General features: G+C 39.8%; 1 protein-coding gene across 1 annotated transcript in view; it reads right to left on the minus strand.

Moving 5' to 3' along the window:
* ITPR2 (inositol 1,4,5-trisphosphate receptor type 2) overlaps window positions 1-19,563 on the minus strand; it is a 589,478-nt gene that overhangs the window by 352,148 nt on the left and 217,767 nt on the right. The window contains exons 22-24 of the mRNA XM_027541575.1: window positions 6,623-6,816; window positions 2,441-2,570; window positions 372-429 (exon numbers count right to left, since the gene is read on the minus strand). Of these exons, the coding sequence (XP_027397376.1) occupies window positions 372-429; window positions 2,441-2,570; window positions 6,623-6,816 (382 nt within the window). The remainder of the gene's footprint in view (window positions 1-371; window positions 430-2,440; window positions 2,571-6,622; window positions 6,817-19,563) is intronic.

The following is a 19,563-nucleotide window of genomic DNA, read 5'->3' on the forward strand; positions in this document are numbered from 1 at the left end:
AGAAGTTACTTTCTTGCCTCAGATTTCTCAGATTTTGGGAAGCAGTGTTTTGCAAGATCCAGCGATATTTTTGCCAGAGGACTTAAAGGGCGTTCGTGTGCTGTCATTATTTGAGGAAAGAAAAGCAAAGAATTCAGGGGAAAGTTCAATACACTGATCTCATCTCGACTGTCTTTTTTTTTTTTTTAACCTGACCTAAAGAAAAGATATGCTTTCTCTTCTCTAGTAAATTCGCAGCTTCATTTCTGGCAGGAATTATGTTGGCAACCATAAAGGATATAAAATTAAATAGATATAGGGAATGACAAAGTATTGTAAAATTCTAAGTAAAATCTTATTAATAAAATAATGATACATAAATGCTACTATACCTTCCAGCAAACATAGTTTCTGCCTGAGCTGCAATTTCATCTATATCAGGAACAATAGCTGCAAAGATAAATGGTAAAAAATCCATTCTTTATATTTTTATAATTAGGAGTCCCAATATTTATATTAATGTAGCATACCTAAAAATATTTTTGTCTTAATTTCTTTATGCCACCAAAAGTCAATTAACACTTTAAAAAGTCACAATACAATGTCTCTTATTCATCAATATTTTAAATTGAAGTTTACATTTTAAAATCATTATGCTCAAAGATACATTGAAAAGATCACAAAGAACTATTTACAAAGTTTCTTCATCTATATAAGCACGTGTGTGTGTGTATATATATATATATATAAACTACATACACTCGTACCTATATACATACATATAATTTAAATGGATAATGATATGGAAAGATAATATTTTTTTAAAGAATCACAATATACATATAAGGAACCTTGTTATTACATGGTAGTTCTAAACAATATGATCTTTTAACCTAAGCTTACTTTTGCAATTCCATACCTTCCTCTTGTGGGACAGAGTGCTTTTTTTTTTTTTTTAATGTGAACCAGTCTTGATTCCTCACCCATTCCCAGCACTAACATTTTGAAGATGTCTATGATAGGTACACAATTTATTTCTCATCTCCAAAGCATGAAAAGAAAAAGGAGCAAGATTTAAAAAGGGAAAAAATTATTCCCAGAAAGCTACCTCATACAAATACAACCAATTTAAAAGGTCAGATAAATCAAAGAAGACTGGTTTTCTGGGGATGCCCCTAGACTTCCTCTCCCACACTTTTACTGACAGAGCTCCTTTTTCCAGAAGTCTGGCTTCTGAGAGCCAATAATTGTTATGCTAGTGTCAATGCAGACGCCAGCAAGACTTTCTGGTTCTGCCTCCTCATTCCTGGAACTAGCCCCTTGGGGTTCTACACTTCTGGGAAACATAAAAACAACACAGCTGTAAATGTGCCAGGGAGACTTCTAGCTCAGGAGAGCTGAACTCCATCTGTAGAGCACACCGCCTTTGGACGGTACCGATGAGTCAGGGAGCAGGACGTTTGGCTTAGCACCCATGTTAACTACTCTGACTTTCCTATCAAACTGACTGATGCACAAAGAAGAGGCTCCCTGATGTTATCACAGTGGTTGTAGTTCCCAAGAATTTTCATATCTGTATATACATCCTACCCCAGCAAAAGAGTTCTGTAAACTGGCTAAATAGTCAATGATAAAGATTCCATCTTCAATATGATACAGTTTCCAGCTTGTCACAGCTGGCCTGATCTAGCCAGAAAAAAAATGGTGATTTAATACTTCTTGGGTTTCATAAGGTACTTTCTAGAGTCACAATATTTTTACAATAATTTTTATGCTCTTATGTCATTATGCTCCTATACTCACAGAGAGAGTAGCTTCATTCTTACACACTTTAAATGTGAAAAACTGGAAAACAGTACCAGTTTACAACTGTACAAGATAATAAAGAACCAACACACATACATACACGGTAAAACCAACATCCACATCCAGACCTTTATGAGAATGCCACGTCTTTATTCTCGAGTTGGGTAATTCCTACAAAATACCTTTCTTCCTGATAGATGCATTTCACATGCTCTGTGATCAAGCCAAAAAAATAATCCCCTTGGATTTTCACCAAAACAGCATAATTCTTAGAAGATTCAGACCTCGAGTTGGAGAGAGCTCAGAGAAAATCCCTTTTCCACTACTTCATAACTTTAAGCAAGTAACTTAACTGCTCTAACCTCGGTCTTCTTACCAGTAAACTGGCACAATAAAGAGTACTCAAACTTGTGGAGTTGTGAAGATAACAAGAGAAACTGCATTCAAAGGACCGAGCACCAGAAGCAGCAAACATCCTCCCTGCCATTCTTGACAAGTTATTTAATTTCTGTCTCAGCTCCTTCATTTCATTGGTGGAGATTATTTAGACATTTTTGTCTCATACAAATGCTTCTTGTCTTAAAACATCAAAAGGAACTTTCAAGTTTTCATGGAACCATCATCCAGAGAGCAAATATTGTCACAAAGGTAATACCTGATGGCAGCAGTGTATCAGGAGAGCCATTGGTGGACATTTCGGCATTTCCGTTGTTCTCCCCGAATTCCTTCTTATATATTGACAGCATATAGGAGATCCTATAATCTAGTCTGACACTCAAGATAAACTATAAGAAACATTAAAAACAACATAAGTTCCTTTCGTCAGCATGGTGTTTAAAAATTCATTTCATTACAGGACAGCAAGAACAACCTAACTATCAACATGTCACATGAACTACTTCGAAACTTTACTGGAAAATCAACACTTCCATCACACACATAATAAACAGCATAACACTAAGCACAGTGAGGCATTTGCAGGAGCCAATGCCAGTAAAATCCCTCAACAGCTTTTGAAAAGAAGACGACTTGACTTCCCACGATCACTCTTGGAATATTCCAGGTGGGGGTATCCAGTAGACATGGATGAAGACGTTATGATGACATAATTTCCTGAGCCCTGAGCAGAGTTTCCACTGGCTCCATAAGAAAAGTGCTGGAGCTGAGACCCTCGTTCACAAAAGAAAGGCCAAGATTTTAGCTACAATAGTGTGGATTCTGACTATAACAAAAGGAGTCCTGGAGCTAGGCTTCAGAGGGGCAGCTTAAGCAACAGCATCCGGTATACCAGGGATATGCCTCACTGCTGCCTGGCTCTCCTTGGCCCTGTGTTGCTGTCCTTGTTCTCTTTAACGGACATATTGACAGAGACTAAGTACCAACAAGGTTCCCATCTGTGCTCAGTACTGAGAAGGATGCAAGTGCCTGGAGCCCAGGGTCCTCAAGAAGAGTGATTGAATTGGAAAAACTAAATATATTTTGCCATAGTCCTGTTTGTTGTTGTTACTTGCTTTTTGCTTCACTGCACAGCATGTGGAATCTTAGTTCCCCAAGCAGGAATCAAACCCTCACCCCCGCAGCAGAAGCATGGAGTCTCAACTACAGGGCTGTCAGTCCCTGGCACAGCATTGTTAACATACTTGGGAAATGATCGAGGGCTACCCATGTGATATAAATATAATGGAGATCAAGAAGGAAAAGGTATATGTTGCTACCTGAGTGGAGATGGGAAACAACAGAGAGGCAGACTTGCACAGGGCAGCCTGCCATCTCAGGTTGCCTCGGAGAGTCCTGGGACAGCCTTTGCTCCCAGTACAATTATTATCTGTGTCCCCTACACTCTCTTAAGAGATGCTCATTGAGACAGCAAACAGTAATGGTCATGCAAGTCTCAGAAAACTTGGGGTTTGGTGGTACCCTCCAAACCCAGTTCTCACTATCTATGCCACAGTCAGTGTCAGACCCCCATCTCCCTCCTCCCACCCTCCCGCCCCCTTCCTCTCTCTCCATCCCAACAGCACAGGCTGGAATGCCTGCAGTGTCTCTCTTGCCTCCTCACATTTATTTCCATTGTTCACTTTACCTTGAATATTCTTCTCCTCTACCCCATAATTACTAGCTTTTGAGATATCCTCCAAGGTTTGAATCCCTTTTGAAATGAAGCTTTCCCTGGTTCCCCAGTCCAAATCAATTTTTCTCCTTTCTGCTCACCCAACACATTATTTACAGCTACGGGTCCAAAGTTGAATGCCTCTCTCTCTTCCTTCTCCCTATTCCTCTTCTGTTAGACCCTTATGTTCCTCCTGGGTCACAGCCATGCTCCGTGTCAGCTATGTTCAGTCAAGTTCCACAAACTTGTTGAGCCAGATACCGAGGCAGGTACCAAGAGTGCGGAAAAGGTGCCAAGGGTATAACACCTGCCTCTGAACAGCATATAATCCAGAGAGAAAAGCAAACACCAAAGAAACTCTTATTAGCATGCACTGAGCACCACTACAGCTATTTGTTGAACTGATTCCAGTTACTAAGGGGATTTTCAAAGCTGGAGACAGATTGTGGGACAAGAGGGCTGAGAAAGGACCAGTGGGTTTGGTGAGCAGAATGACAGGAGCAGAAGCTAGACTGCAGATGCATAAAATGAAGAGTTGGTTTTTTAAGCGAATTCATTTCTCTGGTGGCTCAGACGCTTAAGAATCTGCCTGCCTGAGTTTGATCCCTGGGTTGGGAAGATCCCCTGAAGAAGGAAATAGAAAGCTAACCCAGGATTCTTGCCTGGAATATCCCATGGACAGAGGAGCCTGGCAGGTACAGTCCATGGGGTCACAAAGAGTCAAACACAACTAGGCGACTAACACTTCACTTTCATGTAAAGAACAAAGAATGAAAACATAAATTAATGAAACACTCATTGGCTTTTAGTTGATGATTAATATTCAAGGAATTACATTTTATAAATAGAGCCAAAATTCAAACTTTCATCTCTAATATAGTTAATTGTGAAAAATAATCGAAGGTAGAAGGGGAGGGGGAAAGGGAAGAACAAAAAGAAAGGCAGAGAAAGAGTTAACAAAGGGCTGAAGACAGACAGAGGGAGAGAATGAGCGAGAAACATAAAGATGAAAAGAAAATACACAAAATGATGGGAAAAGAAAGGAAGGGCTGGAGAGGAAGAGGAGCTGGCAAGAAAGCAGGAGACTTGCTTTAGGAACGTGGCTACAAAGAAATTCTTGAAGAGACATTCTAAAAAAGAAACATTCAAGAGGAGCACAGGGGAACACAGACACAGGGAATCAGAGTCAGACACAGACACACAAAAACTGGAGCAAGAACAGAGGTTCAACCAGAAATACATGAAGAACCCAAAAGCAGCAGCAAAAGTAAGCCAGTCCTGCTCTGCCCTGCCATGGTTCCGCCATATCATCATTTTTTAGCTATAATGGACTGTTTTGTAAATGCAGAATATCTGTAACTGTTATTGGGCTAAAATCAGGACATGTATTTCAGAGTCTGTCCCATGAGGAGGATGACACTAAGCTGGGAGCCCTTTAGGCCCACACGTCAGGTGATCAACACCTTCCCTGGGTTAAGAACAGGACAACTGAGTGATTTCTCAGGGTAGTGAACACGGGGTTGGGATGCCTGCCAATAATTTCTCAGGACTTAGCCTTTGGAATTCATGGAGGAACTGTGAAACATTTTATGATTATAAATCTAATTACTTTAAATAAAAATGTACAGATCCTTCCAGGACAACTAACCCACTTCTGGTAGCTAGTCTACATTAAATTAGGATGAAAGACTTAGTAAATTGTAACCAGAACTTTAATAGATCCTCAAAAACTCCAGGCTCCAATTTTCAAATATGGAATAAATACTATAATTAAAGTATCATAAAACTACTTTCCAAACTTAAAAAAAAGTGCTAAGAATCCATAGCTATAGTAATGAGATTTTATTTACTATCCCATACTAAACCACTGGTCACAAAATAGCAATTTATTCCTTTAACTTCACAGACATAGGTATTAGACTAGGTTAGTTTTTAAATGTATATATTATTGATCTTCCCTGGTGGTCTAGTGGTTAAGGATCCTTCTGCCAATGCAGGGGACACGGCGGGTTCAATCTCTGGTCCGGGAAGATTCCACATGCTGTGGGGCAACTTAGCCCATGCACCATAACCACCAAAGCCCAAGAACAGCAATGGAGAGGAACCGCTACTCACTGCAACCAGAGAAAGCCCACACACAGCAACTAAGAGCCCACACAGCCAAAATTAAAAATAAGTACATAGATAAATAAACATATTTACATTTATTATTCCTAGCCTTTTGGAAACAAAAACATCAGGACAGTCACTTACATAAAATGCTAAAAACAGTAATTAGCTTTTAAGTTAATAAAAATAAAAAGTCTCTTACTACGATAAATCTGTATACATAGAATCAAATGTCCAATTCAATTAAAAGTAAAAAAAGAGTTGGAATTCAATCTTAACTTCACCTACTCTGAAACCCTTCTTAAATTAAGGTAAAATTAAATCAAGGTCAATGTTAAATGACAAAATATATATGAAAGAAGTTATGCCAACCGCAAAGCACTCCACATTTGTTAGGTATCATCGTTAAACTAGTTAATGTGCATGCACACGTGTAATGAATATGTTAAATAGTGTCAGTGCGAGATTTCTTACCAGGCTTATCATTATCTTAAATGAAACAAAATTAGAACAACAGTATTTCAGACTATTTACACAGTGATCTGGAACAAAAAGTTAAGACATTAAGCCCACAGGCACAGGTAGGTGCCTATTGCTTCCCTCCCAGTAAGCCCTCACCTGTAAAATCTCAATGATCTTCAGCTTGGTGTCCATGACGGTGACGTCCTCGTGGTCAGTGGGGCTCCCCTGCTTGCTGGGGTGCAGGCTGGGCTGAATGTCAGGCACACTCATGGGGAAGATAGAGCCTCTGCTGAGCACCATCTGGGTCATCATCTCTCCCACCCCATGGATGGTTCTCATGACATTGTTTCCTGGCACAAGAAAAGCCCACAGGTCAACACACATGCCACGTTGGGAGACAGCTGTTATAGCCGTTGGCTGCAACCAGACTGAAAATGTGGCAGGGAGAGCACTAAGGATGAGAAAGAAGAGCATCAGCCCTGCTCCGGATCTTTCCTTGCAGATCAAGTTAAAATAGTGCAGGCACATTTCAGAATGACAGATTTTAGAAATACAAGTTTACTTTTCTCAGAAAATGCTTTCAAATGACACACGGCAGGTGAGTTGTTGCTGGCTCTAACAATATCCAAAGCAGGTCCTTCTGGAGCATAGGAAGTCCTACCATCCATCACACCAAGAGGCACTAACTCTTACAGTCACGAGGAGGAAAGGTTTTCAATCTCTACCATAAAGTACATTGCAAGTGAGGATACAAAGACTACAGGAAAACACTTAAATGGTGACTACTGTCCTAATCCTACCTTGAAGCCTAGGACTTTTTAGCTTGGCTTTCATAATGCTTGAGAAAAAAGCTTGGGAGGAGGATTTTTACAGCTTCATTTTAAGAAAAACTCTTTTCTAGAGAAGAAGCAAATTTTACCCATTTCTTCATCAATTTGAATTTAAAAATCATAATTCAAAATCCACAAAAAGCAATTGCGTTTGAGATAATTACAGAAACAAATTACTAATCGTCATTTTCAATGAGGCATCCTGCCTCTCCTGCATCTTGAGTTTGGCTCCTCATTTAATTTGTCCTCCCAATAAAACTGCCCACAGGCTTCACTGGTGGCTCAGCAGGAAAGAATCTGCCTGTTAACGAAGGAGATGTGGGTTCAGTCCCTCGGTTGGGAAGATCCCCTGCAGAAGGGAATGGCAACTCACTCCAGTCTTCTTGCCTGGAGAATCCCACGGACAGAGGAGCCCAGCAGGCTGCAGTCCATGGAGTCGCAAAAGAGTCAGACACGACTGAGCACGAAGCACAAACAAAACTGCCCACACATTCATTCCTCACACTGACCACAAGCAGCTGTACCAAAGGAGCGTCCTGTCACTGCTATGATTTACCCTCTCCTCTGCTATTTCTCACTTCTAAATCCCTACAACAAGAAATGAGAATTTGAAAGAACAACTCTCTAATTTCTTTTCTGAACAGTGGTCTTTGCTTTGTGGGTGTTCATGGAGCTTTGCCTCAAGCAAAGACCGAAGAATCTGGCAAAGAATTTTCCTTTCCCCAAGTGTCTCAGGGTATAAACCAAGAGAAAGGGAAATGGAAATAAGATGCGATGAGATTAAACCCTCAGCTCCAAGCAAAGACCCTAAACTGTGGGAATACCTACAGGATTGAAAGGCAAACAAATAAAGGGAAAATATTTAAAGGATGACTCAAGAGAATCTTCATGGTCCTGTGCACAGACCACAATTAACATCAAGCCAGTGGTACCTGATATTATTTGCACACTGTGAAAGGTGAAATGCCTTTTAAAATTCATTATCTTATCCACAGATTAAATCAGTATACATAAAAGAGGGTGGTACTGAAATAATACATTTTTGAGAATGCAGTGAAGGAATATTTTTATCTAGAGTGGCATCTTCCAGGCAGAAATTAATTAGGGTTTTCATTCTGAGAGTCTAGGACCTTTTATTACACTGCTGCTAGCATAAATCCAAAAACAGGGATAAGAAAAAATATATGAAAGATAATTTTCAAGTTTGGACAAGCTTGAGACAAAGGATTCGAGACAGCCTCATTTTCTATCAGAAAAACCTCGAGGCAGAATGCTTCATTGTCTGTGGTTCCCAAATAATCCTAACAACTGAGCATTCCTACATCTCCCCACCAACTGCAGGCATGCGATCTGGTTGCTGGCAACAGTTTCGGATCATCAATGTTCAACCAGTACATTTATCCGAGGCTCGATTCCAGTATGTATATGTAGTAGCCTCCAAATAATGCTTGCTTACCACCAACACAGAACAGGCTCTTCCGTTATTCTTACCCTTGATTCACACAAAAATCCTAGGCACCCACATTGTCTGCACCTTATTTAGAATTTCAAGGAAAATAACCATTTAATCCAAACAAGTGTTAAACACAAAACATTTGCCCAGACAATTCTTACCGCCCCCCCCAAATATAGATCTTGTCATCAAGCAATTAAAATCTAGTAGCCAGGTCTGTCATAATAGATAAAACATGTTGTCAATGAAATGGGAAGGCTCATCCCAGTGGCAACACATCATTAGATGCCTGTGGCACTTGGTGGCCACAAAACTCTCCTAACATCTCTGTGTATGGCCAATGCTGAGTTTGCAAATTAAAAGATGCTATGTCTTCCAGAGTTTTTGGGTGGTGATGACAAGTGCTTCAATTATGAACTACTACAGCTTGGAAAACATAAATCAAACACCACATAAATCACAGAGAAGCAAGGCTCCATTTTTTCCACAAAAAACTTTTTTTAATTCTAAGACTGTTGAGATAACTCAGAGGTGATTGAAAGTGAAAATCACTCAGTTGTGTCCAACTCTCTGATCCTGATAATTACAGATCCCCTTCTCCAGGCGATCTTCCCAATCCAGGGTTCGAACCCAGGTCTCCAACATTGCCAGCGGATTCTTTCCCATCTAAGCCAGCAGAGATACCCAAGAATACTGGAGTGGGTAGCCTATCCCTTCTCCAGGGGATCCTCCCAACCCAGGAATCAAAGTGGGGTCTCCTGCATTAAAGGTGGATTCTTTACCAGCTGAGCTACCAGAGAAGCCAGAGGTGATTAGTCTTCAACAATGCAAAAGAAGAAATCTTAGGATGTCTCTTCTCAACCATGATTAGTTAATACTACTGAAAAGTTTTCAGTGAAAAGGCTACTATATTATAATCTAAATCCTCTGGATAAATTCAGGTTTTCGATATCCTTTATATTAACCCAGAAGCTAGAATTTTGATTTATGTACAAAGTGTATTGAGATGGTTTGAAAAAGGGAGTCACCTTTGTTACGTAAAACTACAAAGGAAGGAATTTCTCAGAAACAAAAGCAGACAGACTTTACAGGTTCTTTCCTTATATGATTGTATAGGTATTTTGGAGCTTCCCAGGTGGTGCTAGTGGTAAAGAACTTGCCTGCCAGCCAATGCAGGAGACATAGAGACGCAGGTCTGATCCCTGGGTGGGGAAGATCCCCTGGAGGAGGGCATGGCAATCCACTCCAGTATTCTTGCCTTGAGAATCCTATGGACAGAGGAGCCTGGCAGGCTACAAATGCATAGGGTTGCACAGAGTCGGACACGACTGAAGCAATTTAGCATGCATGCTAATCCTAATCCCCTCAAGAGAAAACCCCCCAAAGCAAGACAAGTACAGTAAATGCATACAAGAAATGGTGACTGGAAACGGGTTGAGAGTTCATTGCTTTGTTTCTTTGATGGTTTTCATGAGTCAAGTTTCCATGACCAATTCCAGAGATAACACTAAAACTGTGCTGACCATAACTGAATTTTTCCTTATTCCAAAGTCATTTTATTACTGGCCACACTATGGGATTCAACAATCTTTAAAATTTTTGTGGATTTACAGAGAGTGTAAGGAATTTAGTAGAATCTTACTTGATTGAAATTTACGGTAGTCCTCTGGTGTTTTATTTAAAGTCATTCTTGACCTGCTATCTCTTTCTGTTAGAAATACTTTTCTCTGGGGACTTCCCTGGTGGTCCCATGGTTAAGAGTCCACCTTGCAATATAGGCGATGCAGGTTCGATCCCTAGTTGGGGAACTAAGGTCTCACATGCTGTGGAACAACCAAGCTCCAGTGTCACAACTACTGAGCCCACACGCTACAACTAGAGAGTCCCGCACCTCAACAAAAGATGCCACGTGACACAAGGAAGAGTCCACATGCCACAGCTAAGACTTGACATAGTCAAACGAACATATAAATATTTTTTAAAAAAGAAATACTTCTCACCTAGGAACACATGAAATTGATCATCTGGGTTTTCTAGCTGTTCAGATTTCAGATAGACATTTCTGAAATCCTCTAAGCATTTATAAGAGAAATAGATATAGCTGATAAGAGTTCTGTGAATAACTGCTCACAGCAATTTTCTTGTTTTGTGCCTACCAAAGGCAACTCTCAATGCTTTAGAGTAATGGAAGCCAAAAAATGGATAACACCAAAACCATTCTTATTTCCCTGAAACATATTTTTATAGTTGGACTTGGAAAAATATATCTGCTGTTTTCATAATTCATTTGAAACAGAATGATGTTAAACCATAAAGACATGTTTCAGACATCTTCCTACTTGCCCTCCCTGCTTAGCAGCTCCTTATAAACCTCCTCTTGCTGGAAAACGCCTACACTCTCTAGAACTAGAGCAGTTTTCTATTTTGACCATTCCCTGGAGCAGTGCTTCCTCCCAGTGGTTAGGGGCTGGGTTCTAAAGGGACTTTTCTGTATGCACACACACACAAAGAAAGCACTAACACAAGGTCAAAACCTTAGTGAAGATAGTGGTATAATCAGAGTAACAGGGAACATGGTATCAATCTAAATTAAAAAAAGATTAAGATTTAGCATCCCAATAGACAAGTAACCAGCACTCCCAGTTCAAAGTCAGATAAGAATAAGAGCTACGTATACAGTCCACATAGGTTGTTTTTTTTTTAATTGCTCAATGATAGTTTTAAATTTTATTATAGTTGAAACTTACAATGTTGTATTAGTTTCCAGAGTACAGCAAAGTGATTCAGTTATACATAAATATATTTTTTCATATTCTTTTCCATTTATCATTTATTACAGGATATTAAATATAGTTCCCAGTGCTGTACAGTAGGACCTTGTTGTTTATCCATTTTATAAATAATGGTTTGTATCTACTAATTCCATCCCTTCCTTATCCCCTCTTCTCCTTGGCAATCACAAGTCTGTTCTCTATGTGAGTCTATTTTCTCATAGATGATTGTAGATAAGCTCATTTGTGTCAGATTTTAGACTCCACATATAAGTGATATCATATGGTATTTGCCTTTCTCTTTCTGACTTACTTCACTTAGTATGATAATCTCTAGGTCCATCCGTATTGATGCAAATGGCATTGTTGTTGTTCAGTCACTCAGCCATGTCTGACTCTGCAATCCCGTGGAGTCTCTGATGCAAATGGCATTATTTCACTATTTTTATGGATGAGTAGCATTCCTTTGTGTATATGCATCCTATATACCACATCTGCTTCACCCATTCTTCTGCCAATCACACGAGGTTTTAATCCATGTGCTGGAACTGGAGAGAACTTGGTATTCCTCTGTGTGGAGGTCCCCAGATGGTCACTTGGCTCTCTCCCTCAAAATCCTTTCTGATTTCTGGTGCAAGGTCACCTCTTCAGACCTCTTCTGATCACACTTTTAGAGAAGAATTGCCATCATTCTGGATCCTGCCTTACATTTCAGTCAAGGCATTATCACTGTCTCACATCACATTTTATACTTGTGTATGTGGTTATTGTTTCCCCACCCCCCAAAAAAGGACATAAGCTCCATGAAGACAGAGGTTCTGCCTGGTTTACTACTCTATCTCCAGCACCAGGTACAGTGCTTGACATGCTACAGTCATTCAATCAATGCTTATTAGATTACTGCACAAATAAAAGAAGTTGGATGAACAAATGAAAAATGACATGAACTGTAGCCCACCAGGCTCCTGAGTCCATGGGATTTCCAAGGCAAGAATACTGGAGTGGATTGCCATTCCTTGCTCCAGGGGTTCTTCTCGAACCAGAGATTGAACCCCACATCTCCCTTGTCTCCTGCATTGCAAGTGGATTCTTTACCAATGAGCCACCAGGGAAGCCCAATTGTTATATGGCTTATATTAAAAAATAGGTACACAATGGTGTATTACTCAGCCATTAAAAAGAATACATTTGAATCAGTTCTAATGAGGTGGATGAAACTGGAGCCAATTATACAGAGTGAAGTAAGCCAGAAAGAAAAACACCAATACAGTATACTAATGCATATATATGGAATTTAGAAAGATGGTAATGATAACCCTGTATGCGAGACAGCAAAAGAAACACAGATGTAGAGAACAGTTTTTTGGACTCTAGGAGAGGGATGGGGGTGATGATTTGGGAAAATGGCATTGAAACATGTATAATATCATATAAGAAACGAATCTCCAGTCCAGGTTCAATGCAGGATACAGGATGCTTGGGGCTGGTGCACCGGGATGACCCAGAGGGATGGTACGGGGAGGGAGGTGGGAGGGGGGTTCAGGATGGGGAACATGTGTACACCCGTGGCGGATTCATGTTCATGTATGGCAAAACCAATGCAATATTGTAAAGTAAAAAAAAAAAAAAAAGGTATTATTAAACTAGAGGGTAAATTTCATCAAGGTGAGTGGGTTTTTGTTTTTGGTTTTTTTGCTTTCTTTTACACTTTCTTAATTTTCTAAATTTTTTCAAAAATCATATATAATTTCATGTTACTTAAAAACATATTTGTTAAAAAGTATAATAAATAAGAATGAGATAAGGCAAAATCATGGAAACTGACTTTATCAAGGGCATATCACATTGCATGTATTAATATTGTGCTAGGCCACACACACCATTCACAGCAGGGTTCGGAGGTGGGGAACCCATCCCATTTTATACAGCAGCAAGTGGCAAAGTCACAGATTCAGGTTACTTAACATCAATGTGCATCTTTTCTCCACATCACGTTGCTACGCTAAAGGCTATCACCTTCCAAGTGTACAAAGATTTTATACTAGAACTCAGAAAACCTACCAAATGCAGAGAGAAAATATCTTAAGTAAAATTATGTACTGAAAATGTGGGATGACTATTAATCATATCATGAATCTGCTCACATTATTCTCAAGTGATCTTATCCAACTGCTGCTGCTGCAGCTAAGTCGCTTCAGTCATGTCTGACTCTGTGGGACCCCACAGATGGCAGCCCACCAGGCTCCGCTGTCCCTGGGATTCTCCAGGCAAGAACACTGGAGTGGGTTGCCATTTCCTTCTCCAATGCATACAAGTGAAAAGTGAAAGTGAAGTCGCTCAGTCGTGTCCGAATCTTCGCGACCCCATGGACTGCAAGCCTACCTGGCTCCTCCATCCAACTAGTTAATATTAAATAACTGTCCACATACTACTTGTGGGATTCTGTTTACATTACACAATTTAATTCTAAGGGCAGTCTCTGTTCAGAAAGTATCTATTAAGCAGTCAATGTTCACCTGGCTTTCTACTAGGGACATGAGGTGTGGAAGGACATAAGAGAAGTAGAAAACTTGTTGCTGTTGTTTAGTGGCTAGTCTGCCAGGCTCCTCTCTCTGTCCATGGGATTTCCCAGGCAAGAATACTGGAGTGGGTTGCCATTTCCTTCTCCAGGAGATCTTTCCAGCTCAGGGATCAAACCCACATCTCTTGCATTGGCAGGTAGGTTCTTTACCACTTGTCCACCAAAGATGCCCAGAAAATTTACAGTACAGCTAAGAAAACAGAAAACATGCCCCTCATCCCAAATTTAAGGACAGATACAAAACACATGAGATAGTAATAACACAACATGGGCAGTATACAAAATTGCTTAGGACATTTTTTTTCCATTGGGGAAATTATCTTAGGGTAAGGAGACTGAAAGGCAGCTTCACTGAAGAAATACAATTTTGAACTAGGCTTTTAATGGGGTGAAGGATTTAAATTAGTGTAAATCTTTCACAAACCATTTCACCAGCTGATGTTCAGAATCTTAATCCTAATTAAAAAGTTTCCAATTTCTTGTGAGAATAAAATTATATAATATGTGCCCCAAAAGTTATGAAAAATATAGTATAATTGTGAGGTATTATCTCAAAATGAAAAGCAGAGGATTCGTGCATGCTTTCACTAAACTTCTGAAAAACAGCTCTTGTCTGTTGCGTTATATTCTATTACAGCGGTCACCACCTCTCTAATGAGTATGTGATCCATCACATAATCATAGCTCATAATCACTAACACACCCGTGGGGTTGACACAAAGTATCACCTCTAAAAGAAGGAGTCTTGCAGAGGAGTGGTTTGTAAAGAATACTCAATGGACAGAGGATATGATATGACACCTAATCTTTTTCATTCTGAATAAATACTCAGTGAATACAGTATGTTGATAAGCCATTGACAGATTCCAACTTTCCAGTTAGAAATAGAGCAAAGCAAAACCTACTGAAAGCATGTTACTAAGGTATAGTAATGTTATTATCCATCTTTTTTTTGGAATATAAAGTAGACTGCTTAGAAGAAAATTATTTCCCATCCCACACCTTAAAGAAGACTTACACAAAGGATGAATTGAAAAAGCAATTCATACAAAACAGTGGTGGAGTTCTACATCTTATTTTGAATTTCATCACTGTCAAATACTGACAAAGTCATTTCAGTTATTCCAAACTCAAGGTTTCATTTTAATTTGCCAGACTGATCTTTAATTCTTAACAGCTAGTAATGCTGTTAAGTGGATTTACTATTTTTATAATTGAGATGTAAATTAAATACAGTGCAATACACAGCCCTTAAATGAAAGGCTGTAGTAGTTTGGACAAGGGAGGACCCATATAAACCACAAAGCCTCCAGATAGTCAGACATTTCTATTATCCAGAAAGCTCTTTTGTGCCCTTTCCCAGTTAATCCCCTCCACATTTCCCCTCACCACCACCACAAAAAAACAACCACTCCTCTGATTTATCACACTGTAGAGATATACACTGAATAATGTACAGTTTCATAGGTATGATTTTAGAAGCTGATTTTAGCCAGAATACTATTAAATCAATCATTGTTAAAGTACTGAAGGGCCTCTAGTTCCTTGCTGCTCTGTTGTTGCCTCCACCAGGTAAGTATTTTTGTCAGTGACGGGTGAAGTCAGAAAGAGCACGCTTTTTAAAAAGTATTTATTTATTTACGGCTGTTTTAGGTCTTCGTTGCTGGGCACAGGCTTTCCCTAGTTGCAGCAAATGGGGGCTCCTCTCGAGTTGTGCTGCATGGGCTTCTCACTGTGGTGGCTTCTCTTGTTGCAGAGCGCAGGCTCAGTAACTTGGTGCACCAGCTTAGCTGCTCCACAGCATGTGGGATATTAAGAGACTAGGGATCGAACTCGTGACCTCTGTATTGGCAGGCGGATTCTCCACTACTGAGCCACCAGGGAATCCCAGAAAGAGCATATTTTGCAAATGCAAAGATAATATGAAACAAGGAAAGATAACTAATATAGTAAATGATTGCATCAAATCCCAAAACTACGTGAACAGGTTGAAAACTAAGGTGTTAAAATCAATAAAACCAAGAACTGCTTCTTTGAAAGGCTAAACAAAATAGCCAAAACCTCTAGCCAGGCTCACCAAGAAGAAAGGAGAGACAACCCAAATAAACAAAATAAGAAATGAAAAAGGAGAATCAACTGATATCCCAGAAACACAAAGAACCATAAAAGAATATTATGAACTGTTAATTATGTGCCAACAAATCTGACAAGTTAGAAGAAATGGACAACTTTCTAGAAACATACAGCACACCAAAACTGAATCAAGAAGAAACAGATGATTTGAATAGACCAATCACTAGAAGTGAAACGGAATCTGTAATAAATTGAAAAAAAAAAAAAACTCCCTACAAACAAAAGTCCAGCACCAGAGGACTCCACAAGTGAATTCTACCAAACATAAAAAGAAGAACTTATACTGATCCTTCTCAAACTCTTCCAGAAGACTGAAGAGGCGGGAATACTCCCAAAGACATTCTATGAAGGCACCATTACCCTGATACCAAAACAAGACAGGGACAACACCAAAAAAGAAAATTACAGGCCAATATCTTTGATAAGTATAGATGCAACAATTCTCAACAAAATAGTTGCAAACTGAATGCAAAGCACATAGAAAAGATCATACATCATGACTGTTAGTCGCTCAGTCACATCTGAACTCTTTGGGACCCCATGGACAATAGCTCACCAGGCTGCTCTTTCCATGCAATTCTTCAGGCAAGAATACTGGAGTGCGCTGCCATTCCTTTCTCCAGGGGATCTTCCTGACCCAGAGATCGAACCCAGGTCTCCTACACTGCAGGAAGATTCTTTACTAACTAAGCCACCACGGGAGTCCCTATACCAACAAGTGGGCTTCATCCCAAATTCACAAGAATGGTTCAACATTCACAAATCCATCAATATAATATACCACATTAATGAGAGAAAAGAAAACTAATGGGTTAAATCCAACAAGGTAAAATGAAAATATAAAATTCCCTGCCATTTAGATACAAATAAAACCAACTCAAGCATATGATGGGGAAAATGTGATGTAAACAGAATACAAACTAGAACTTGAGTTCCAGTGGCTCAGCAGGTAAAGAATTTGCCTGCAAGGCAGGAGACACCAGAGATGCGGATTCAATCCCTAGGTGGGGAAAATCCCTGGCAGAAGGAAATGGTCACCCATTCCAGTATTCTTGCCTGAAAAATCCCATGGACAGAGGAACCTGGTGGGCTACAGTCCAAAGGGTCGCAAAGAGTCAGACAAAACTTAACAACTGAGTACACAGCAGAGCACACGCAGAAATCAATACTCGGTCATCATTACCCAAAACACTCATTTTCACCTAGACTGTATTACAAAAGTAAAGTGTTCAGAATAAATGAGAAAATAACTGTCCTTGCCAAGCAGTGATCAAAAATATTTGAATCATAAAGGGAACTGTTAAAGGAACTGCAGGTGATGACACAGTGAGGAGGAGACACAAAGGTGACAGGCTGGCCATTTTCAAACAGAAAAAACTGATGTGTGGGAGTTAAGCTAGATTTCAGCATGGCTCCAGAGAACAAAAGTAGAGCTGCGTTTTGGAAGTGGGAGGGAGGTATCTTTAGGATAACCTAACAAAGGAGACCTGATGTTTACAGCTGCCTTTTGCAGCAGTAAAATCTTGGTCACTCAAGTGTTCCAAGAGATCCTAGATGACCATTTGCAATGGGTATTACAAAGATCTACAGATCATACAATGTATTTATTCAGTCCCTTTATGCACTAATGGTCTATCATCTCTATTTATGTTCCAATAAGGTCCTTCATTGTAAGTCATCGGTGGATGCTCTTGACCAGAGATTGAGGCTCAAAGAGAACTTAAGATGGAGGAAATAACTGAGTAGAGAGAAGGTAAGGACAACCTGGTCCTCTTTAGTCATTCTCATCACTTGGGAGGTCATCTAAGTATTGATTTTGCCTTATTAACTGAATTTGGTCATGTCAGTAGCTCTTTCTGGCTTCCAGGAATCATTCATATTACTCCTAGGGAACTTCAGAGATTTCAGTCACTTTAGAGCTTAAAGAATGAGAATAAACTCCACACTAAACTGAAAGGTGCTTCATCCATTGTGGAGCAGATACCTTTGCAAAACCCAAACCTCAAAACTACAGACAGTTCTTTTGCTTCCAACACATCCCAGAGAAACACAGATAAACCTAGAATCAGTCTTCTGCTTCTACCAAGATAAATAACTTACAAAGTATAACAAAAAATATTTTTATATATCATAACTTTATGTGAGCAACCCCTGACTGAGAGAACTATAAGGAAGTTATACATGACTTAGTATAGTATGGATATTAGGCATGCATCATACCCATTAAATCCTTCTGAAATCTAACCCACATGGTTAGTAAGGGAATATTTCAACCATATTATTCTGTTAAGAAGGTGTACTAAACCTAAATGTCCATTGACAGAGGAATGGATAGAGAAGATGTGGTACACACATACAATGGAATGTTACTCTGCCATAAAATAGAATGAAACAATGCCATTTGCAGCAATGTGGACAGGCATAGAGATTATTATACTAAGATTAAGTCAGAAAGAGAGCAACTAATACCACATGGTATCACTTATATGTGGAACCTAAAATGTGACACAAATGAACCGATTTACAAAACAGGAACAGACTGGCAGACACAGAAAACAAACTTACAGTTACCAAAGAGGAAACAGGGAAGGAGGGGTAAATTAGAGTTCGGGATTCAGTTCAGTCACTCAGTCGTCTCTGATTCTTTGCAACCCCATGAATCACAGCACGCCAGGCCTCCCTGTCCATCACCAACTCCCACAGTCCACCCAGACTCATGTCCATCAAGTCGGTGATGCCATCCAGCCATCTCATCCTCTGTCGTCCCCTTTTCCTCCTGCCTCCCTCCCAGCATCAGGGTCTTTTCCAATGAGTCAACTCTTCACATGAGGTGGCCAAAATATTGGAGTTTCAGCCTTAACATCAGTCTTTCCAATGAACACCCAGGACTGATCTCCTTTAGGATGGACTGGTTGCATCTCCTTGCTGTCCAAGGGACTCTCAAGAGTCTTCTCCAACACCACAATTCAAAAGCATCAATTCTTCAGCGCTCAGCTTTCTTCACAGTCCAACTCTCACATCCATATGTGACCACTGGAAAAACCACAGCCTTGACTAGATGGACCTTTGTTGGCAAATTAATATCTCTGCTTTTCAATATACTATCCAGGTTGGTCATAACTTTGCTTCCAAGGAGTAAGCATCTTTTAATTTCATGGCTGCAGTCACCAACTGCAGTGATTTTGGAGCCCAGAAAAATAAAGTCTGACACTGTTTCCCCATCTATTTCCCATGAAGTGATGGGAACGGATGCCATGATCTTCATTTTCTGAATGTTGAGCTTTAAGCCAACTTTTTCATTCTCCTCTTTCACTTTCATCAAGAGGCTT

This window comes from Bos indicus x Bos taurus, chromosome 5 (assembly GCF_003369695.1).
Source record: "Bos indicus x Bos taurus breed Angus x Brahman F1 hybrid chromosome 5, Bos_hybrid_MaternalHap_v2.0, whole genome shotgun sequence".
In the NCBI taxonomy this organism is placed as follows: domain Eukaryota; kingdom Metazoa; phylum Chordata; class Mammalia; order Artiodactyla; family Bovidae; genus Bos; species Bos indicus x Bos taurus.